The sequence below is a fragment of the Haliaeetus leucocephalus genome, unplaced genomic scaffold (genome assembly GCF_000737465.1).
Source record: "Haliaeetus leucocephalus isolate CR32 unplaced genomic scaffold, Haliaeetus_leucocephalus-4.0 Scaffold174, whole genome shotgun sequence".
Lineage (NCBI taxonomy): Eukaryota > Metazoa > Chordata > Aves > Accipitriformes > Accipitridae > Haliaeetus > Haliaeetus leucocephalus.
In genome coordinates, this window is record NW_010972610.1 from 1,117,455 (window position 1) to 1,141,975 (window position 24,521).

General features: G+C 41.1%; 1 protein-coding gene across 1 annotated transcript in view; it reads right to left on the reverse strand.

Annotated features, from left to right (window-relative positions):
- The window catches only part of ADAMTS12 (ADAM metallopeptidase with thrombospondin type 1 motif, 12), a 170,744-nt gene that overhangs the window by 43,534 nt on the left and 102,689 nt on the right, over positions 1–24,521 (reverse strand). The window contains exons 9-15 of the mRNA XM_010563992.1: positions 23,838–23,981; positions 22,996–23,140; positions 18,792–18,884; positions 18,416–18,561; positions 17,409–17,578; positions 8,182–8,315; positions 718–838 (exon numbers count right to left, since the gene is read on the reverse strand). Coding sequence (XP_010562294.1) covers positions 718–838; positions 8,182–8,315; positions 17,409–17,578; positions 18,416–18,561; positions 18,792–18,884; positions 22,996–23,140; positions 23,838–23,981 — 953 coding nt within the window. The remainder of the gene's footprint in view (positions 1–717; positions 839–8,181; positions 8,316–17,408; positions 17,579–18,415; positions 18,562–18,791; positions 18,885–22,995; positions 23,141–23,837; positions 23,982–24,521) is intronic.

Genomic DNA, 24,521 nt, shown 5'->3' on the forward strand with positions numbered 1-24,521 from the left:
CCCATTCAAAGCTGTTCAACCTGGCTGTCGCTTCCATCTCCATCTCACCGCCACGGTTGTCATTCAGTTTCTGTCTCCCACTCCCTTTTCTACGCTCTCTGGCTCCCCTTCATCCCACACAAGGCAACTTAAAGCCTGAATGTCTCCGTGCCATCAGTGAAGAAAGGCTCAGTCCTCTGAGTGCTGATTCAGACCACCTTAACCCTGCAGGCAGTTACTTTTCTCCCCTTTAAAGTCAGAGGCATCCCACAGAAAATTTCTGAGCAACCAAAAGTGCAAAGTTCTGCATGGGGAAGAGGTGGCACATAGTCACCAGGAGCCAATGGTATCAGATTTATGACACTTAGAAATTAATCCCCAAACGACTCACTCCAGCATTTGCTTGGTGCTTTACACTGTCCAGAGATTTGGTCCAGATTTTCAAAGGTAGAAAATTACATTCATTTTGTAAATGCACTTTCTATTTTGGGTTTTATTATTATCTGCGTAACTTGTGTAGGACTTGTTGGTCTCTGACATAATTTTCATTAGACAAGGTGAACTTAAAAAGCAGAGACGACAGATATTTTCTGGCAGAAGCATGATTCACTGTGAAACATCCATTTACAATTTCCTACGAAGATCGATCACTCAGTTTGCAATGAGAAGCGCTTAATCCTTTTTATGTAGAGAAATGACTTCAACAACTTAAGAGTTTAAAAGAAGAACCTGTTTTACCAAATCCTTCACTTTGATTAAACATCATCTTCACTGTACGACAAGCAGAGCCATCTCCCAGGCAAACTCCACACTGGTCTTCAGTTGCGTTGGAATTTATCTCATAATCACAGCCAACAGTCTAGAAGGAAAAACAGTTTCAGAATAAATGTGGCCTCCACAATGAAATACTCAGAGCTCATGTATCACTGCCTTCAGTGTACTCTGCTCTTATAAGAAGGGGAAGAATCATTTTTGTGGAAGAGTATATAACCTATATAAACAAATTAATAGTAGAGATTGTTATACCTAGGTCAAACTCATGTGTATTATATGAACATGAAAAACAAACAAACAAACAAGCAAGCAAGCAACAACCACCACCAGATCATGAAACATATACTAGTGACCAGTTACTTGAGATGGAAACATGCCACCCAAATGGCCTCAACATACAGGACTGGCCAATACACCTAGGATTTGTGTCTGCTTTCTTATGTCATAGAAGCATCCACAGATTACTAGCAATACAATGCAGTAACATAACTGAAATCTCTGTGTTAGCTTTTTGTGGGCATCAGACAGTGCAGAACCTCTGCTGCAGTCAAACCCCCCGGCACAGAGAAATCAAAGAGAAACTCTTCAGCAGACATGAAGTTTTACACCCATGACAGCTGCTTCTCCAGCTTGCCAGCATGGGGGAATGCGTCAAGATAAAGTTCTAGTAAAGACCGATTTTCCAGTTCATGCTTGCTACAAGGAGAAAGTGAGAGAAAAATTTATTCAGGACAAAGTCAGGACAAAACTTCTTCCTTGCCCAAACCAAAAATTCTGTGCATTAATGCCTTTAAACTTCAAGAAAATCTTTATTTGGTTTTGGGGTGGGTTTTGCCTCTCTTTAAAAAACTATCAAGGTTGCAGAACACAACCTAATGTCCAACACTTAATGGTTGTTAACAGTATCTAAGATATCTGAAGGCCTGTGATTTAGATGAATAGCCACAAGTCTGGTAGTACTTAAAGTTTTTCTTGGCTGATTTTTTTCAAAATAAGCTTTCAGGTGCGATACCTGCCAACTTCTCTAACACCCTCTTGATGTATGAAAATCTGGGTATCCCCTCTTTTGATTTTGATCTTATTTTACTTTCAGTACATCAGCTACTGTAATCTTCTGTAAGCTTCTGACAGGAAAATCCATCTATTAGACTAATCTAGGTGTAAAGGTTCCTGCATTCTCTAATATTTTCCTGTCATTTTCAGCTCAAGAAACATCTGAACTTTTCCTCTATATGCCAGTGATTTAATGAACAGCTAGAGAAGCTGCAAAAACAGAAGCAAGGAAGGGCCTCAAACTACAAAGTGTTAAACCACCTCGCATTCTTACAGAGGATTCAAAAAAGACTCATCCATCACTTAATGCCAACACTTAGCCAGCACCTTTGATACCTGCTCTGAAAAACAATGGCCATGCCAAAAGGTTCTGCAGCAGCCTCAGCTTCCCTCTCCTTTCAGTGAAGGCTACTTTCAAGAAAGGGAAGGTTTTGTAATGTCTTTCACACAGACAGATCTCATCACCAAGGACCATGTTTATGAGCAGTATAGAATGGTACAGAGATAAGTACACATTAAGAAGGTGACTACATTTTTGCCTCCAAGCGTGCAGCTATTTGACCAAGGATGGATTTAATGAAGTATTCAAAGCACACAGACGCCACTGCGATAAGTGCAGGATGTTTCTTTGTCTTGCCAAGAGTTCAGATCTGACTCTTCACCTGCAACCTACAGATGCACTGCAGTTTATATTTAACACTTCCTATGAATCTAAAGAGGTAGGTGTGTAGCTGATTTCTTAAAGAGATGCATTCTGCAGTATATTTACTGTACTATCAGTACATATGTTAATCACCTCATACAGTTAGCAAAGTCATTGTCATCAGGTGTATTATAAGACCAGAGGAGTAACCAGCCTCTATGGGGAGTCCTGAAAGTTGAAGTTTATTTCCTGTTCTATGCATATATTCACTATTAAACAGAAAGTTGGGGAAAATCTGGAAATGGAACCCTTGCACTTCATGTTCTGCTATTATAAAATATTACACAAGTGTTTTGGAGCTTCTCTTTTGAACTTCTTAAAAAAAATGACTTGTCTTCAAATTGTATAATTTTTGCCAAATTAGCATTTTCTGATTGAAAAATGTGTGTTCTTGAAAAGGCTTCTGTTCATCTTTATTTACTCTTCATGCTTGTTTGAGCGGTTGCACCCAGAAATAATTTATCTAGTTCAGGATGTCAGTCAGATATTTTGAAACGAACAACACTGAGCATATGTCCCTTGTGAGTACTGTGCAGTGTAAAAACCCCCAAACACTGAACAAATTAGCCCTGAACAACTGCACTGGTACTAGCAAATGAGTCTGGTAGCAGCACCACAGTATCATCACTTTCCTGCCTTTGGGGTGCCAATTAGTGTCTCTGTGTGGGCTGTAGACTTTATCAGCTCAGTCAGAACCAGCTCATATCCTTCCCACTTGGCCATACATTTCCTTTAGCAACACATCCATGGCATCAAAATATGACATTGCTACGATATGACAGAATGCCTTTGTCCCTTTCAGTTATAACCACAGAAGCTTGTATTTTGTTTTTCCTCTGATACTTGAAACATAGCATCTGATCAGACATCACAGTCTTACCTATACATGCAGTAGGGTGAGGTGCAGGGATCCCCAATAATGAGGCACTGCAGACAACAGCAGCAGGGCAGGCAATTCACTGTGTCACAGTAAATAAAGCCTTATATTTATTCCTTAGCTCTGGGGGCTGCTGGTGGTGCAATGACCTTCATATCTAGCAATAGGGCCTCATCTTACAAGGCCATTAATGATCACCACAAAGTGTATATTCTCATGTGTCAGAATAAACAGCTCCAGCAGTTATTCATTCTAAGTACATTTACATGAACTTTAATTTCCAGGCCGTGTTTTACTTTCCTGCTCCAGTGAATATCACATTATTTTTGTCATCCATTAGATTAATTTCTAGATGCTTCCTCCTCCCTTTTACTTGCTTTCATCATTCTTCTGGTTCTTTTAGATACACAGTAGCCATATCTTCTAAAACTGCCTTAAAAAATGTGCCTCAAATTTCTGCCAAATTGCCTGTTAAAAGGGATCTGGAGACTACATGCAGGTTACAGAACAAGAACAAAATCAGCAGCAATTAGGCTCCGATTCTTTTGCACATGTATGTCCTTGTGCACCCTCTGCCAATGAAACATGCTGTGCTACAGCAACCACTGTGTGCCACAGCACAGTGCAGCGCAAATTAGCATCCCTTCACGCAGCCCTTTGCCATTGCACCATTCACCAAGAGCCTTTTTGACACACCTGAGACTAGCTTTATTTCTGGTCCAAGCACACAGTGCAGAGGCAGAAATAATGACCTGAATTTCCTGACTGTATTACAGGAAGGAGAGATAATTTCTTTCCTGCTGCTCAGTGACTAAAGGGAAAACAGCCAGAGTTATTACCCTTTTGCCACTTCTAGAGGGAGCGCTTTTCACGTCACATTGGCAGCAGTGGGGCAGATAAAAAAATCCTTGCTGTCGCTGAAGGCTACGACCTGGATATCAAAGTTACATGGATGCTACATTGTGCTTTTAAGCTCTTCCTTCCATTTGTCTTCCCCACTGATCTCCAAATAAAGAAATCATGTTCATGTCATGTTGGCCATGACATTGCCTCGAATGGAGAGAAATGTGTCCCAATGTGCCTATTTCTCTTATAATTTGTCTAGATGGGTCTGAATCAATGTCGTGTCAGGCTAGCAGTGGGAGAAGACTGAATCATAGTGAGAGGTATAGTAAAGCTACTACAAAAATCTCTGAGATGTGTAATATGCTTTTCAGCAAGATAAAAAACCACCTTCCTCCCTAGTATTACACAGCTGTGTAATTCTCCAATACAGCGTTAGTCTCTCAGCATAACAATTGTGAATTACCACAGAGAACAGCTCACAGACTTGCATGACTGAAGGTCATTTAAGCCTATTAAAATCCTGTGCAGGAGATGAATGCCTGTTAGGAACAGCAGAGATGCCAGGTCCTCCACACTCAGCATCTGCACACTCTCAGTGCATACACCATGTAAGCCTTCACTTTTAGATGATGCCATGGCTTGTATTTGACCAAACTTCTCAGTCATGTATGTATCACTACTCAGACAAGATACTCTGGTGGCAGTATCTTTGCTTATTAAGACTGAGGGAGCAACTGACTGCTCTAGCAAGAATTAAGAGTGCACTTGTGATGTATAATTTAAAACACAGAAAGATAGGATATGTGTTTTAAAGATCTTCTGAATAAAGGGAAAAAAGTGACACTCAAAGGATGAGTGTGGAGGAATATGGTTAAATAGCAAACTAGTCATGGTATATCTTGATGATTTTAGATTAAATTACTGACAGACCTTGTTGACTCCCTCTACTTGAAGCTGTTTATAAGTCAGACATCATGACAGGAAGAGGGTCTACGAAGGCACCTGGAGGAAGGCCAGGCTAGGTGCAAATACAATAAAAGGATTAAAGGGACCACACCTCTCATCTCCTTATTAGCACCACCTGGAACAAAACATGGTTGCAACTGCAGGCACATAGCTTTGAGATCCCCCTTTGCAGCCACTGGTTCCAGCACTGAGCAATTTAACACCATTACATGTGTTTAGGGAACTCCTCTTCTGCGTAACAAAGCTGAGAGAGTACCCATCTATTTTATATGCCAGGCCCTCAAATGAGTTAACAATTCTAACTTGTCTGTGAATTGACAAGGCAAGTTCTAAAGGAATACCATACCAACACCTCAACAGTAAGGATCCTTTCTGCACTGAGGCATAGACAGCACTTCTAAAAAAATTAAGACCCATGTATTGGACAAATTGCAAGGGCCAAGTGAATCAGCGCTAGTGTCTGTCTGTACTTACTTCCCACTCACACCTTATGGCTTTTCCAAGGTGGCTAGGAAAGCACCCAGTATGCCTCAGGTAGCTAAAATGAGGCATCTCAGTCTACACTTAGCCATCAAGGTAAGACCAATTTCTCTGATCGCTCTGAACAAAACCATGGCAAACTGCAAAATCAGGTTGAAATCAGCTGAATTTAGGAGATTAAATCCTTGATTGATTCTATCTTGTTTTGACATATCCACTAGGAAAACTCTGAACTTGGTTGTTAAAAAATAGCTCCTCTGCACACCAAACACGTGAGTGATATGGACAGTGGATCTAACATACAACATCTCACTGTTTTAATTTTTTGCTCAATTTCAGACCTAAGTGAAGTGTTACTTTAGTATTCAGAAGAAAGGTGAAGTGTTTTTTGAGATATAGTACTGAAGACCAGAACAGGGCTTTAAGAGGCATCACCACTAATGTTTGTGAACTCCTTTTTCACATCGGTAGCAACACATTGCAAACAGAGTACAAGAATGATGTACCAGACTAATTATATTAAATGCATTTCCAGGTTTATTCATCGTGACCTGTAATGTATGTACTGTGTTTAACTAGCTAGACTAAAATACTACTGAATTATATGGAGATACTTGAAAAAGCTTCTCCTCAAGTGTTATGTTGGGTACCTATTTCAGATAAAAGAACACTGTCTTTCAGAAATGTGAGCCATTTGGATTACCTATTCATCATTTGGGCTCATTTGTGGCAGCTGCATGATTACATGGTTCACTCTGTGATTCTGACTCCCATTAAATCTGTTAGAAGATGTGAAGTAGTAGTCAACATGTGAAATGCTGACAAAACTATATTTATGATAGCACCAGTACCTTGGAGGAAATTTTTTAGGAAGACTTTGAGTCCCCAGAACTATTAATGCTAAAGTATATCTAGTATCTACAAACTGCAATCAGAATTAGCTTTTGTTTCACCTCTGATCTATTGCTTCTGATGAATGAAATTTTGTCATTTCTAAAATAGGTACGAATTTGAACTGTCACAGGCAAGATTCAATACTGAAAGCATATGGAAACTAAAATTAACCACAGTGATCCCAGTCCATTTGGGCTGCAAATCAGAAAATGAAAGTGTAACATCACAAAGACAGCCTTCTGAGTTTAGCACTTGGCCACTTCAAGTAAAAGTCAAAAGCACTGATGAAGTATGCAACATTTACTATACGTTTCAATATGCTAAAGATGTGTTTCCATCTGGTTTGAACTGCTCAACACCAGGTCAGGTCTTTCACCATCATAGGTAAAAGACCCATCCTGTCTCAGCAAATTCAAGCAGAATCTCTTCACTGTGTATTTGAGCAGGGTCTTGGTAACTCCCTTTCACAAATGCACATCCTGCAAGGAAAGCTTTAAACAAAATGTTTGAGGCACTGGCATTCTACTAAAACAGAAAGTCTTCAGAGAGGGTATGCCAATGACCTATTAAAAATGTGGAGTTTCCATCACTAGAAGACTTTAAGAAAAAAATGTGAAAAATGTGAAAAATGTCAAAAGAGGAGCATGATTCTGTAAAGGGATGAAACAGATGACTACTTGAAGTCCCTTCTAGTTGCATTTTTATATGATTCCATGACTTAGGACATACAATCCCAAGCTCCCTACAGGGAGCTAATGTAGCTTCCACAAGACACCAAGTCCTGCTTTTGCTTCCAAAGATGTTAAAAGCAAAAAACCTATCAGGCTTCAAAGGGGTACAGGACACAAATCCCCAATTCAAAGAAATAAACTGTAGTTGTAAATACATCCCCTACAAATAAAGTACTCATTTTATTTATGAGAAATTCACTAAAACCAATGCTGAGACTGTGGGTGTTACAGCATTTACAGAACACACCTTCAAATGCCACACACACACACATCATCCTGGAAACCTACTATCAACATGTCGAATATGCAGAGAACTTTATACTTATTCTTCAGTAAACAGAACATTATTGAGCCATATACTCTGTGTTTGCCTGCTATCTCATTGTACAGCATTATTCAATTTACTATTGTAAATTAAAATAATTTTTACTGCCCTCAAGTGCAAACGTCTGATCCTATTACAAGTCAATTCAGAACTGCTACATAATGTGTAATGTTAAACTGCATTTTCACAAAAAAAAAAAAAACCACAGAAGGGGGGACACCAATTACAACCCTAAAGCTACAAACCTTTGTGAAAACATCTCATCAGAAACAAACAGATTTTCTTAAATTGATGTTTTAAAATAGCAGAAGAAGAAGAGAGGCATTAAAAGGTACCAAAAGTAATTAGCATTCAGTCTAATGGTTTCATTAAAAAGGATGGAAATGACTCTTGCATCTACTTGGAAAAGCTGTTTCTATAAACTTGTTTCCGTGATCATTAAAAATGTGGTAAATTGGGGTACTTGGCCTCGATCCTCAAAAAAAGTTTGTTAAACATTTTCCTGTAACTTTTTAAAATTGTAGAGAAAGAAACATGCAAACATACCCAATACCTTACACATGCCATTAATACAGATATCTCGGCTGTGCCTTCCTTCAAAGCAAGGAGTACCATCAGTGACTGCATCAAGCATCTTCTCTGAAAAATGGCCATCTATTGGGCGACAGTGGAGCTCACAGGGGTTTGCTGGAAGGAAAACAAAGATACTTTCTCAGAGAATACTTCAGTGGGACATTGAACTGCAATGCACAAGGAATGACAGTATGTCTTTTCTGCACCATCCACTCACTTTCCCTGACATTTGACAGAAATGGCCTAATTAGAAACAGTTAGCAGAGCCAGGGTCATATTGCTGACAGAGCGACATGGGCCTGATAAATGCCACTTGTGGACTTCTAGGAAGCAGCTGGAGGCTGGTGCCCTCATGCCTCTATGCTCTCCATTAACAGCTAGCTGGCTGAGTCAAGCAGTAATGAGGCCATCAGCTGTGATGGAGAAAGGGATGGGAAACCAGCAAAACCAGCTGTCATTAGTGAGAGGAAAGGAGAAATCTGGGGGTGAGATTGCTAAGGACACTGCCAAGCAACAGTGTTCCACCAGCTGATGACTGAGTGATTTCAGAGATAATTTATAACTGCTCATCACCGCTGCCAGCCTCTCTCAGAGAGCAGTCAAATGGTTGCTTCTGATCTTCTGCATGTCAGTAGGTTGTCGCATCACTGCTTATTTTCAGCTACTCACTGGCACTTAATAAATTATTTCAAACACTGGACTTCTTTTCTGCTTGGCAACTTATGAAATGGGGATAATATTGGCAGGTCTGACAGACCCAGGCTGTTGTTGGATAGATGTGCATGGAATCAACAGGGAAGAGAAAAGCTGTAGCAAAAGCAATATGTGGGTCTCTGAAACAAGATTTTCTGCAATGGACCGACCAGCCTTAGTCTATTCCATGCATGGAGTAAGAAGAACCAAACATACACTGCCTTGCCTCACAGACTCTGGCCCTTGGGAATGGGAAATTTCAAAACTCAGGCTTCAGACAGTCAAAGGACACAAGTTTGATAAACACGTTGTGTACACGGAAGATGAGTTAGAACTGAAACCATGGTCAAAGCAAAGACAGATATAATCCCTGCTCTTATACCACTCCCTGGAAATCTTCCAGCAGAGCCAGAGCTATCTGACCAAAAAAAAAAAAATATTATCCCCTGTCTCATTGATGAGGGACAGCAACAGAGGACCCATCTTCTGGTTGTGGTCTATTCCAAGACCCCAGTCTAGCCAGGTGCTAAAGCAATTTCTTCATGCTCAGCAAGCTGAAATGCTGTGCTAGGCAAAGCAGTGGGCCTTAAAACTGCCAGTCAGTAGACACTCAAGGCACCATTATTGAGCCATTTTAATACAATCTCCCTGTGTGCTGTAGAGGTGCCTCTGCTGAGTGACAGTTTCGTCCTGTGCCTGACAGAGCCGACAAAAGCCACTCCTTTGGTCTCTGAGGGATGCACAGTAACTATAAATCTTCTACATCCTGGCTGATGAATGTCTTTCTCCCTCTTCCTCCTTTGTTGACCTGGGTTGTGTCATACAAAGAACCGTGTTTAAAATCAGAGGAATTTCTAGTAATGAAATTCAAACTTCTGGTAACGCAAAGAAACTAAGTATTTTCCTACAAAAGAGTTTGTTCTTTTGAAGGGGGAAATTCGCTCTCATTGCTCTGGTTTGTACAGCACCAACGTATACACAACACCATGCAGTGCACAAAAGTGACAGCAGCTCCTGCTGCCAAAGTGCTTGCAGCTTAAGGACTCAATTGTACACAGCCTGAGCTTTAAAACTATGAATCCCATTCACGTAAACAGGATCTCTGCAGAACTGGGATCCAAAAAACTAAAGAAAAGGATACTAAATGAAATCCAAAACCTAAATGAGGAGTTTTGTGTTTTCCCTCTTGTCAGTAGAGCTAAAATGGCATCTTAGGCCTGACAACAATGTTGTGCTTGTGGCTTCTCAAAGATGCCTTTGGGAAGGGCAATAGAGTGATTAGAGGCAGAGGACACACATGGACTAAGGTTATAAAACTGGTGGAATTCAAGGTGATGCAAATCATGTTCAACATTATCAACAGAGATGAGGCTACAAAAGAGTCTCAGGCAAAAACATAAAGTTTGTAATCCTCATCAGCCCTCAAGCCCCTCTGTGAAAACTGCCAGCCATAACATCCATCAGTTGTTCTGGTAAGAGCTGTCGTGATAAGTGATACAAGTAATTTCACTTCTATCTGCAGAAATCTTTTTCTGGCTATGTGGCTAATTGATTACTTTAGTGCTCTAAGTTTTGTTCCACCTTGCTTACCTTCTCAATGCACCATTTTTTAAACACATAGCACAATACCCTTATGAAAAGGAGGATCCCAGAATCCCAGCTAGTCTCTTACCTGCTCAGAATCTATCTTGACAGACACAGACTTTGCAGAAAGCCATTTCAGCTTTTACATTGTTTGTAATGAAATATGTAGAGCAGCAGTTTGCTGTCTGTACCTCCTCGCTAGCTGTGTGTAACAAGCAAGATGGTATCCAATTTCACTTCAGAAATCCCTGAGCAAGAAAAAGCAGGCAGTGCTGACTGCTGACATATTCCTGACATAACTATGATGCTTTAAGTATATAACTCAGAAAAAGTTTGTAGAGAAAGGTAACTCCCTTACTAAGACAAAATAAAAAGTGAAAATAAATAACAAGCAAACTTTCAGACTTGCAATAGTTCATGAATCAAAGAAGGGCTTTCTAGGCATGAAAGCTTTCCTGGTTTTCCTAATTGTAGTAACCAATGTAAAATTAGATCCTACTTGTACCCACAAATTTTGTATTGCTTTTCTTCCTATCAGTTTTCTAGTGAGCCCCACTGGAAATGAGAAGCTATTGCTCCCTCCCTACAAACTCAATCCTATCCAATATTTATACTCCTGCCATCATTCTTCAAGTTATTTTGCTATTTCATCTGCAAAGGAGGCTGGTTAGGGCACCACTGAGGAAATTATCCTAGCACTGTTATTAGCCATTCATTTTCTAAAATTATTTACTTATCTATCATTATTTTTTACAGCTGAGCTCAGGGACCTGACAAAAGATCAGGGCTCCATTATTCTAGGACTGTAAACAAACTGTACCAGAATCAGCCACTGTCCTCAAAAAGTCTAACATTTTAAACACGAAACAGAGACTGATGTAGAAAGTACTTTCATCTCCTATTTTCAGTTGGGGAACTGACACACAGGGAAAATAAATACGTTTCCAAAAATGATGGAACAACTTGAAAGCAAAGACTGGCATTGAATTCAGATTTTCTAAATCTTATTCCAGTCCTGAAAATCTAAAAAGACTAAACTGCGATCAGTATAAGCACTAGGGTTGCTCAGAAGGAACTCAATAAAGCAGCCGGTTTAGTTTCAGTTACTTCAGCAAATTTGATTAATTCATAATGAGACTTTAACAAAAAGGCCGTCATCTTAGTAACTTTTAGGCCAAAATATACAGAAATTCTTGCAATCCAGCATATGCATGAACTACTAGTTCCAATCTGTGAACACTCAATAATGACCATGTTCACACAATCCTTGTTCAGAAAAAGCACACTGAATTCCCATTTAAACAGAGCTGATTTCTGCCTGCGTAAAGCCTATAGGATTTTACTCATCCTTCCACACCAAAATAGGATCAAAGCCACTTAGACTGCTCCTGCTTAGATTGTATTTATATCTACAATGATTATATTAACTCCTTAAACCCTATAGGTAACCTGTTCTAAAGTTTAACCACCCATATGGCAATGAAGATTTCTTAACATGCAACATGAAGTTCCCTCATGTTGTTTTGGCTGTTTCTGCTTGTCCTGCCTTTCATGGACATGAAGAACTGTCAGATCCGTCTCTCTGGGGATTCCTGTACTGCTTGAGTGGAGGGGATGGGACGTTGCAGTATGATGTACAGTGACAGAAAACTTGAAGCCAAATCCAAGTTCGAAAGCAGAAGAGCTACATTCAAAGTAAGCTGATAAGACCACGGGATCCTGCTTGTCAAAGTCAGTTAACAAGGGCACAGAAGAGCTTGGATGTCGACAGCTTCTACTGGACCCGAGCACAACACTGCATGGAGCCATGCAGTCTTGCTAGCCTGTTATCTCTATTAGCTCAGGGATATGCATGCTAAATACTCTTAGAAATCTCTTCACGTAGTTGGCATTTAACTCACTCCATCTTCTCTTTTCTAGAGCAAAACTTGCTTTTCTCAATCTTTCCCATAAACTATGTTTTTCAAATCATTTGACTTCCATGTTGCTCTCCTGTAAACCTCCCGCAGCGTGGCTGCATCTTTCTGGCAGTGCATTGCTCCTAGCTGGACATAAGATTTTAGCTGAGGTGCCACCAACACCCAACAGCCTAGAAAAATTACATCCTGTTTTTTATCTGTAGTGCCCATATCCTGCACCAAGATTATGGTGCTGGTTTGACTAGAGACAAGATCAATCCTCTAATACATAGAAGAAACCCAGGTGTAATGGAATCCCAAGCCACAGAGCTCCCATAAGTGCCCAGTGACTTATTTGTAATCAGAATGGGACTGAGGAAGCAAGCCAGGAAAGCTAAGTAAAAATCCTAAAATTCAGGCATGTGATTTTTTTCCCCTATGTACATTATGACGAAGTTCAGATTCACCAAGTGTAAACAGAACAATATTAAGATAACTAGAAAGGAACATATTCCCTTCCCATTTAAATTTGTTTCCCTTGCAGCTGACTCCCATGAGTTCACATACAGGAAGGATCTAGCTTAACCTGAATGAGAAGGATGTGATTAACGTGTCTGCCAGCAGAAGATAAGGCTTCAATATTTTTTCCTACTTCACAAGGAAGAAAAGAGGTGGTCCTCTTCCCTTCAAACCCTCACCTCTATGAGAACTCAGAATTGGCTGAGGAAATCCAAAACAAAGAAAGTTAGAAAAGACAATTACCAAACACAGACAAAACGGAAAAAAAAAGCTGAGGTGAAGCTACTTTATCACGTTAACCAAGCTTGGAACTCCATAAGAAAGTTTAGTTTCAAAGCTGTGGCAGCAGAAACATATCTCATACTGTTAGCTTAGCCCCTGTGACTGTATCAATACAGATCTTACTTGATACACAGACATATTTTGGAAGAAATATATAATTTAAAATACTTTAGCAACATAACCCCTATCTGCCAGTACATGAGATGATCCTGGCACTGACTGAGAAAAGAAAGGTATTTATATGATTCAGTGTAGGACTCATACTTACTACATAGAAGTTAAGCCCTGAGAAGCCATCAGATTCAGATAAATGTAACTTGACAAATGGTGTGAAAGAAATAAATGTGGGGTCAGCCTGATGGCAAGAGAAGTAGATTAGCACCGAAGTCTGACTAAAGTGTCAAAGTAGGGGCCTGGCTCACGAGAATAGTTCAGAAAATATCCTGGTCAGAGCTGCTGGATACTTTAGCTACCCTTGAACTTGGAAGTCCCCTTCATTTTAAGACTCCCAGGGATACTCAGGTGCTCCAGCTTGAGCTCATGGGTTTCCATGCTCTGGGGCACATCGACAATAGGACTACACAAGTTCCTCAACAGGCCCAAACTCAATTAAAACAGAAGGGAAAATCTCAATTGGAACCTTAAATATAGTTAGCCTAGGTAATAGCAAGATGTCATTCACTGCTTTTCTGCCAGGTTGCTTGTCAAAGCTGCTTGTTGCATCTCACCTTATATTAAATCATAAGCTATTCAAAGAAGTCTTTGTCACTCATTACAACCGGTTTATGTAAGCTATGAAATTAAAGCCAGGAGAGATAATTGTGACCATCTAGATCATTTACTGTTTTTCCAGCAGGATGAAGGAATGCAGAAAGTCTAAAATGTCACAAAATGTTTAGTTCAGGGTTTCATCTCCTTAACTAGATGCTTCCACACAAAAACAGTTACATGCACTCAGGGCTTGGGAAAGCTTCATGATATTTTCTTTTCCCCTTATAACCCATGTGCAGTGTGAGAGGATTTAAAATGCCTGATAATAAAACACAAGCTGTACTGGGTTTGTGTGGCAAGGGTTTGGTAGCAGGGGGGTTACAGGGGTGGCTTCTGTGAGAAGCTGCTGGAAGCTTCCCCTGTCTCCAACAGAGCCAATGCCAGCTGCCTCCAAGACAAACCCGCCGCTGGCCACAGCTAAGCCCATCAGGGACGGTGGTAGCGCCTCTGGGATAATGTATTTAAGAAGGGAAAAAAATTACTGCACAACTGCAGCCGGAAGAGACGACTGAGAATGTGTGAGAGAAACAACCCTGCAGACCCCCAGGTCAGTGCAGAAGGAGGGGAGGAGGTGCTCCAGGCGCCGGAGCATTGATTGCCCTGCAGCCCGTGATGAAGACCATGGTGAGGCAGGCTGTCCCCCTGCAGCCCAGGGAGGTCCGCAGTGGAGCAGATCTCCACCTGCAGCTCGGGGAGGACCCCATGCCGGAGCAGGTGGGTGCCTGAAGGAGGCTGTGACCCCGTGGGAAGCCCACGCTGGAGCAGGCTCCTGGAAGGACCTGTGGCCCCATGAAGAGAGGAGCCAGTACTGGAGCAGGTTTTCTGGCAGGACTTGTGACCCCGTGGGGGACCCATGCTGGAGCAGTCTGTGCCTGAAGGACTGCACACCGTGGAAGGGACCCCCGCTGGAGCAGGGGAAGAGTGATGAGTCCTCCCCCTGAGGAGGAAGGAGCGGCAGGGACAAGTGTGTGATGAACTGACCCCAAACTTCCATTCCCCATCCCCCTGCACTGCTTGGGGGAGGAGGTAGAGAAATCAGGAGTGAAGTTGAGCCCGGGAAGAAGGGACAGGTTGGGGGAAGGTGTTTTAAGGTTTGGTTTTTATTTCTCATTATCCTACTCTGATTTGATTGGTAATAAATTAACTTTCCCCAAGTTGAGTCTGTTTTGCCTGCAACAGTAATTGGTGAGTGATCTCTCCCTGCCCTTACCTCGACCCATGAGCTTTTCGTTGTATTTCTCTCCCCTGTCCAGCTGAGAAGGGAGAGTGATAGAGTGGCTTTGGTGGGCACCTGGCGTCTGGCCAGGGTCAACCCACCACACAAGCCAAAACCTTCTTGGCAGCAAGCTAAAGTAGTAACAGAGTGCTGTGAAAAGTCTTTGAAATTGGATTGCACCAGTTAAGTGGAAAAGTAAGGGAAGCTGGTGCACACTGTCAAAGGTTAGTGTACATAATGGTGGATATGGTGATTAAGTCTCCAGAGCCCTGGAACATCAGCTCTTTTTTGTGTGTGGTTTACATGAGGCTGTTGGTTTGCTTTTGTTTAAAGTCGTCATTTGTTCAGGACAAACACTCACAAGAAAGGCTCAGACTGCTCCATCTCACAGAGAGAGCACTGTTTCATGACCCTATTTGAAGTTATTTTGCTCAGGACACCTTTAGCAACCAATGGAAAGTGAAAGAAAATTTGAAACTGAGATGGGAGGAAAACTATCAGATGTACTTCAGTGCACTAGGTAACATTGGCTGGACAAAACTGGAAGCAGTGTGCCCATGATAGCCACCTACCCTGAATCATACAATGATGATGCCAGATGAAGGATCAGAACAGGATTTGGCCAACCACCTGCTTAGATTAGTGTTCCCAGGAGAGCTGGCCTATCTGAGGAAGCGACGATTTTTGAAAGTTAAGAGTTTAGCAGCAAGAAAACACTTCAAGTGCTGTTAATGGAATGTAAAAAAGAAGTTGCAAACATCAAGGACATCACAGATCATGGGGGAGATATGTAACTCTAGACTGAAATTCTGGCTGCTGAGAAAACAGGTGAAAACAGTCAAAAAGCTTTTTAAGCCACAGAAAAAATATATCCTTGGCATTTGAAGGATTTTGTAAAAGGTCACTGAAACCCAGGATGTTCCAGATGAAATATATCAGGCTCAGCAATGCAGCACTTAAAGGTAAGTGGTTTGTCTGTAAAGCTCCAATCAGCTCTATTTGAAATATGGCATGGACATACCATAGGCCTGCCTTCCAGTGTGCAGGAAGCATTTGATTCATGATTCTTAATTCCCTTTAAAAGCAGACCTTCTGCAACAAATGAACATGCAGAACTACCAGTTCTGTAGCTCTGCCCTAGAGCAGACATGAACAGAACCAAGGCTGTACCTTGCAGTGGTACATGTGAGTAACAGAGAAGACTGGAATTCTGACTTCAGTGACAGTTGACTGTAGAAAACGGTTTATGAGTTTGGCTTTGGACTAAGCCTTAGCCTGTTAGCATTTAGCATGGTTTGTTTTACTGGGAGTCCTTCTGAAAAAGTCTTTTTCTATCAACCATATTTTCTTTCATCAGAAATTTTCCTGGAAGTCTGTCTGCTCCAGGTTCATCGTCAATGGTGTATTTCTTAGAAAAAGTTGAAACAGTAGCTGAAATTTAGGAAACCTATTCAGAACTGCCAGTAACTGTGAAAATGCAATGAACAAGCTGAAAAATAATACTGGCAAATGAAAATGAAAGTTCAATCTCGAGTTTCATTTCTCTGGTTTATTTTTTCATTAAAAAATTGCTAGCTTCTACTGGATAATCTACATCTTACGTTTATGCATACACCGAGAATTAAACTGCATGGTAATAACTATAACCCCTGTAATTAGTAACTAGCTGTTACAAAGCAAGTTATAAGGCAGAGGCATCGGTTCTGTCTCTACAATACAAGGCAGTACAAAACCGAACCTGCTAAGGTAGTACTTCTTCAGTGTGGTGCCAGGTACACTTACCATGCAGATCTGAGTTTGGAAGTAGTAAAGCCATGTTTGTGCAGCAGAAGAGCTCTGCTTATTGGGTGCAGTGATGCCTGCAGGCCCAAACATGCAGCTCTACACTATACTACTGTACTTCTTGTTCTGCAGTTGACACTCGAAAAGATGGTTTAGGTCAATCCCAAACAATTAGTATAGACAAGACTTCAACAGCTTTTCTGTGTGCAATATCTTTCCAGGAACTGGGCTAGTTACACTCACAGCCATTAACACCAGAGCTTTGAAGAAACATCTATGTGTAGAGGAGAACCACTGCCTTTGTGTATACACGAAAGGCATGCCTACATATGGTGGCACACCAGATTTTTATCTCTAATTAAAGACTTGTAACTCAGTGACTTCTTGCCCTCATAGAGGTTTCTCATAGGTCTGTAAGTTTGATTTTTTGCACAAGATCTTAAAAAATTTGTAGCTTCGTACCTGTGTTATAAACAGGAACCCAGTGGTAAAATTCGTTCTGGTAGGGAACTGTATCAAATTCACTGCACTGCATCTGACGAAAGGTTGGCAAGCCTTTGTGGCAGGGGCTAATGTTACACATCCGATAGCGTTTCCTTTCTCCAGTGCAGTAGTCTCCTCCAAATTGTGGTCTAGAAAAGGAACATTTAGATTGTGACATGAGATTCTGTGTAAAAAATAGTTTTAAAAGAGCAATGTCTTTCAGGTTGCAATGAGATAACAAGGTGAATCTGAATCCTTGACAGGGTAGAGATACCATTCACATGTTCAAGTACCCAAACATGCCAGTATGGAGCACAGAGATCTAGACAAACTCTGTATCCCAAATAAGTGCTTGGTGCATTGCCTGGCTGAACTCACAACAAATTACCTTATTAAATGAACTCCCCCAAAATACCATATTTTCCAGAATGCTTGATGGTTCTTCCAGAAAAGCCAAGTGATTTCTGCTGTTAGGCACTCTCTTAGTGATTTCTGAAAATGAGATGTAGGGTCTTCATGAACTCAGATATGTATTAGAAAATTCTGCCTTTCATGTTCTGTACCTATCAACTCATGTGTCTGAAGCTCAAACAAAGCTGATGACTAGAACAAGACATGAAAGGTGAGTCCTTGATTTCCCTCAGGAACAGATTGCCAGCTACTGTTTTCACCTGGCAGGAGTGGCAGTATTATTAAAGCAACATTTCTATTGTTTCTGCAAAGCCTGAATGCTAAATAACAGGATTTTTTCATTTTGTGTAGAAATAAGCTGCATGGAGGGTAAGGATTAAAGAACGAGATGACGATTCTAAAAGGTGAGCCAACTGAATTTCACACAGGTATGCTTAACTGGGAAGGAGAGGTGTTCAGTGTCTGTCTTGCTGTGGCACCTGCTGATAACAGTCTCATATAAAAGAGTTTCCAATGTCATAAGTACATCAAGGGTCTTGAATAAAAGGTAAGAAAAGATTGTGCACTCAGCTTACTCTGGGTTATCGCATGGTCTCTCTGCGCTCTGAACTCCTGCCCCACATGTCCTTGTGCAATGGGACCAGGATGACCAAAGGCCCCATCCGCCATGGATTGCTTCGGGAGTCTTGCCTACTGTAATGCACTCACCAGAGAAGCACCACTGAAGAGAGAAGAGAAAGGACAAACAGCTTAAGATCACCATCGCTGGAAAATGTTATTGTGAATTGTTTGTTATTTCAGTCCCTGAACGTCGAAAACTTAAGTGGAAGTGCAAATGGAGACATCACAGGATGCCCCTCTTTCACGCTGTACAATGACAGAGCTACTCATGGTTCCTCTGCTGCCCTTTTGCAGGCAGCGCAGCTTCCAGGCAGCATGGCTCACAGTCACCTTGTTTTCTCCACATCGAGTTCCATCTGCAGCTGCATCCAGTTTGGAGCGGCAGGAGCCTTTCACCGAGCACCAGAGTGTTTGGCAAAGGTTCTGGAAAAGAAAGGGAACTGCAGCAGTCTGAAGCAGAGCTGAACTTCTACAGCTAAGATTTTCAAAAGTCTCCCACAGTTTTGTACATCCATTTACAAAGCCTTATAAGGGCTGTATTTCCAAAGGCAGATGTTCAGGGTTTTCCATAAAGTTAGCACCCACCAAGGGTCCAAATTTAGGAACTCCTTCTTGGTGTACAAGGAGGGACTACCTGACAAATACAAAATGGTGAATACTTTCTGTCAAGTGAATTACTTGAACTACATGCATTCAAATATTCTCCTCACTGGCTGCTCAGCTCACAGCCACACACCAGAAAAATGGCTTTATGAAGTTTGGGCACTACTGTTTATAGTGAAGGTGAACAGAGATTGTACTATTTGCATTTTATGAGTACTAATGAATACAACGTTCAATTTTGCATTGCTGTCTGCCTGAAAACATACAGTGAAATCAAAAAAGGTTAGAGAAGCCAGCCAGGTAAGTAAAAACGTCATGTCTCCAAGTATAACAGCCAGGTTAATACTCATGGAGGTCCCAAAACTGGATGAGAAAAAAAGAGATCAAAACACAGGTCTCTTAAAACATCAGCCAAGCAGATGGCAAAGGGTATGATCTAAAAGAAGCAGTCCAGGCTAGCTAGCAGAGAAAAAAGCGTAGTGGGCTGCGTAGAGTAAGGGCCCTGCTTAGTGAATGCACGCATACTAAGTTACTCAGAAACTGGTGCCAGCTTAATGTAGTACCTTGCCAGTAAAGCACAGCATTTCAACTGCTGCTCCACGTGCAGGGGTCAACTCCAGAGAAGGGACAAAAACTCCTGAGAGCTGACAAAGCTAGCAGGGCAAGAAACATTACAGCCACCTTATAACAAGTCTTCTTCACTCAAACAGAACTATTCTCTAGAGAGTGAGGACAGACATCAAGGGCTATCCCCCCCTCCTCAGTTCACATGGACACCAGCATCTCCTTTGGTTGACATGCAGGAGCCCTGCATGCTTGGGAACTCCTGAATGAGCAGGACTTTGTGTGGAAGACCACTTCCCAGTTGGGGAAACCAGGGGTGTCAGAGAGACTGTGCACTCCCAACTGGAACAGCAGAAGCAAAAGCCCAGGGGCTCTGGGCCAGGTCTTGGCTGAGGCTGTTTGAAACACAGAGTTCAGCACTGAGAGAGGGAACAGAGCTGGCAGCATCTACCTGTGAAGCAGGGATAGCTGTGTCATCAGAGAAAGGAGTCAATAAGAACAATCTCACTAGCAACATCCACTGGGATTCTCAGAGCAAGCAACATGCCAGGTTTGGGAGCCAACACAGAAACTGGTCACTTGCAAAAATCCAGCCCCAATGAGCTAGCAGCAACATTTGGCTGAGTGTGAAATGCAAAACTTGGCTGCTGGTTTCTGACCTGCTTCTATTTAAAACAGCTAAGCTGGGGCACAGTCTGTTTTGAGAAAGTTGCCTTTTATTTACTTTCTGCATTGTGTGTTCACCTTGGTTGTCATCTAGAACACCAGAAAGAAAGTTGATAGTACAGAACATCTCAGAGCAGCCCAAATCTCCAGTTGGAATACAATGTCTGGGACATTGCATCTCGCCTCATTTAGCTGCTTTTTGGCAACGTATACAAGTCAAAGGTTGTTTTGCAGTTCCCTATTGATAGTTCAAGAGCAGCATTACTCAGCAACTCTTTGTTAAGCCATTGTTGTCAGGTTCTCAAGGCAGAGCTACGCAAGTGTTCTGGCTGATGAATTTTCTTTCATTATGAAATTCATCACTTATTTTAAATCTTGTATAAAGAATATGTTTTGTGCTTTTTAGTGTATAAAGTGCACTCCTGCACTGTGTTTCAGACACCAGAGAAAGACATAGGAACTGAACACAGCTTTCCACTGATGGTTACATTTTTACGAAGTGCACTCATAGATTTCAAAGTCAAGAGTTCACAGAGGAAATTCTTTAGCTTTGCAAGAATTTTTCCATATTGATCTCCATGTAGCAGACCTTTTTTCCATCTTTAAGAATCCTGGAATAACAACAGTAAATGAAAAAGCACTGTTTACTGTGTGCTTTTGGAGGCAACAGCCAGAAATTCATGACGTTACCATGGACTCATTGCAAGGAAAGTGATTTTTATAAGCAGCAATACAGTATACACTTTCCACCCAATCTATAAGATCAGAGTTTGTGCCTTAAAGAAAACTTGAGTCAGTGAAAGTTTTGGAGATAAAGAGAGGGCAATAAGATAAGGATTCTGAGCTCCTACACCCTGTCCTATAGGAAACTATGGATCTACCTACCACTTGGAAAATTCCTCCCCCTATTCTGTATTTTGCTTTTCTTTTTCTTATTAGAGGTATAATATTTATGTACTTCACAAGATGCTTAGAGGACTTACTACCTAAATGGTTTGTGGAAACCACTATCTGAATTATAAACCTCAGTCTTTGCTAAGTGTAATCACTAAACCCTGGGACATCTTCAGCTAAGTACAGATTCTTCTCTCAAAAAGAATCTGTGGATTGAATTCAGTCAGATGCTGAAAGTTAGAGAACAAATGTAGCCTGGTCAGTGTTAAGTAAAGAGTGTTAAGTAAAGAGTGGAAAGGCAAAGAACAGACAGACTTCTTGGACAAAATGACTACACTGATCATGCAACATGCCAGGCAGACTATACTATTCACAATTCCTTTCCTTGCCAGTTCAGCTACCTGTAAAACACAGCCCTTCCACTAAAATGCAAAATGAGATTATACCAATTAATCTTCTGACATATGTCTAGCTGTAAAACTGGTTAATCAGGAGATGTCGAATGTAAAAGGCCTACTAGCTTCAAACCCAAGGAGAGGTAGAATGAACCAATACTGCAAAACTACCTTTAATTTTCTGTCTGTACCAACAGACAAATTATGGTAACTGAGGAAACTGGAACAGCAGGTAATGAAAGCAATCTTTCAATACCTGCTTCAGATTCAGTAGTTGCAGTTCAACACTGGTAATTATGTTATCTGTTAAGGCTGAGAAGATAAATCAGAAATAATCTCCCTAATACAAAGGTAGATGAGGATACATGTAATTATCTGAATGGAATAAACAGTCAACATCAGTAGTCCCCAATCCACAGCTGTGCACAACACCTTGCCTAAAAAACACTCCAGCACTGCTGATAGCCATGATGCCACTTCTGCCACAGCCCTGTTTAACAAGGGGAGCAAGCCGGATGCTGTCTGCAATGTTTGCTGCATATTGCTGCCCAGAACACCGCAAAAATTAGCGATCACTTAGCTAGACTAACACTTGAAGCCACTGTTTCTGACCTGTTCTATGTAGAAAAATGCTGTACGGAGCCAAATAGCCCTGAACATGCTAGGTACAGTTAAAACACCATACCACTGCGCCTTAGCTAATACAACCTGTTACTCCGCAGTGGCTCCTAGCTCTTGTAGAGAGTTGTGCTGCTGTGACTATACTGCTCCCTTGCATCTTCATACAACACTCTTTTGCTGTGCTGTGAGACAAACCCCAGGGTACTTTGTAAATTACATATTTCCACATAAAAAGCTCATATTTTATGGGAAAATAAAGATTCTTCAGGGTACATAGACTGAAATTTCCTTTAATTAGTTAGACCATCAAGAGTGTGAAAAATCAGGACATAGGGGAAGAGAGCACAATCCTGGTTTCTTCAGAAAACTCTTCCTGGAACTGAAAATTTGTTCACAGAATCAATTTGGTCAGTTGAAAGCTACAAGCTTGAAGTATCTTGATCTTTAAAATGGGATTTAAGCTGCATTGATAATTTACCTAAGATCAGTATTATAAGTTTAAAACCCAATTGACTCTACTGCTGAAGGACAGGCATGTAACAATATATACGGGGCCAGATCCAGTAAAGGTCTTGCAAAATACAAGGCACACAGTGCAGCAACTCACTTCCAGAATCTGCAGAGTGGAACTGAAACAGTGTTAGGCAATGCCTGCGCTACACATCTGGCCTATGAGACTTGGAACATGCTGCATTTGTAGTTAGCAACTGAGGTTCACTGACTGCACTTCCACATAGTTCAAGAAGGTTAAGTTCTTATTAAGAGAGTGAAGAAAAACATACAGCACTTACATCCACATCTTCACAGAAAGTAGCATTGGAACCGTACTGAAGCTGGCACTGGTGATGCACATCATAAATCACTCCAGGAGCAATGATTGGGGACTTTAAAACTTTTTTTTGGGGGATATCATCTAGACAGAATCCCCACCCACGGCTAAAAGACAAAAATTGCATATTAAAAAAAACCAACCCACAACCACACTTTTTTGACACTTCTATACAGACTTTCAATATCTAATTCTTAATGGTAATTTTTTATATGGCCTTTGGAAATAGTATTTTCAGATTCCAGCTAAGATACGCTGAAGTGCTGCAAACAAACAGCACTCCACCTAGTTAGGGAGGGTCACAAAGGCAAAATATAGTTTATTGAAGTGGAAATATTATGAGGTCATTATGGTTTGCGGTGTGGCTTCAGAGCACACCAAAGCCTCTGCTTAAAGTTATACCATATTGCTGCTCTTAAAAAGAACATAATGAATTTGAACAAGTCATTGAAGTCAAGCATATGTTATTGTGGGCAAGGGCAACATTTATGACATTCCATCAGAGTCCTTGATGGAAATGCTTCTTTCTTCCTGATAACTGCAAAAAGCTGCAGGTTGCACCAAACCTGAGCTGATATGACAAGACTTGAGTTCACTTCCAGAAAGCAAGAATATAATGGAGCTTTTCCCAAATACTAAGTAAGCAATAAGCTTGGGGTACACCCTCCATGGGAAATAACTCAAGCACGCTACAAAAACCTACATCTAGTAACGTAATAATACAGGATTTACTTTAAACTCCACATAAATGTCTCACACACAGTTGTACTCATTTCAGGGAAATACTACAACCTGATCACTCACTCTAGGAAACGTGTGATGTATTCCTTGCTGCACTGTGACCAGGTGAGCGGAGTAGGATCATACTGCAGCTGTCGGGACATAATATATGGGCGCTTTCCAATGGGCTCACAGTCATTCTCTTTTCCATCATGCTGGATACCAAAACTGGAGATAAAAACCAACATCTAATAATTCCAGCTGATTGGCTGTACCACAACATCTATCTATGTTCCACACTGTGCTTAAAAAGACACTAAGGTTGCTTCTTCCCCTGGTGGGCTGTAGATACCTTTTGCTAAAAAGACATATAGAAGATCTGACCCAAAGCCTACAAAAAAATCTACACTGCAACAGGCTTTCAAACATGTCTGTTACGTACAGTAATACTGACCAGCACAAAATAAAGAACAGGCTGTCAGAGCTATATGCAGGGGTATTTTTAAGGGAGTCAAAACACTATTGCACAGTTGACCTGGGAGTCACAGTTTAAATCTCAGTTATGTTAAAGCTGCTAAAGCTAACAGCTTCCTAGCTCTTGGATCCCAGATTTGTATCACTTTAACAAAGATCAGGCTTTGTTACACTCTGTCTTACACTATCTTATAATCATGTCTCTATTGCTTGTTTCTTTTTAAATCTCTTTTGAGACAGAGATAGTTTTCCAAATTACTGAACGTTCCGTGAATTAGCCTACAACCTCCAGTC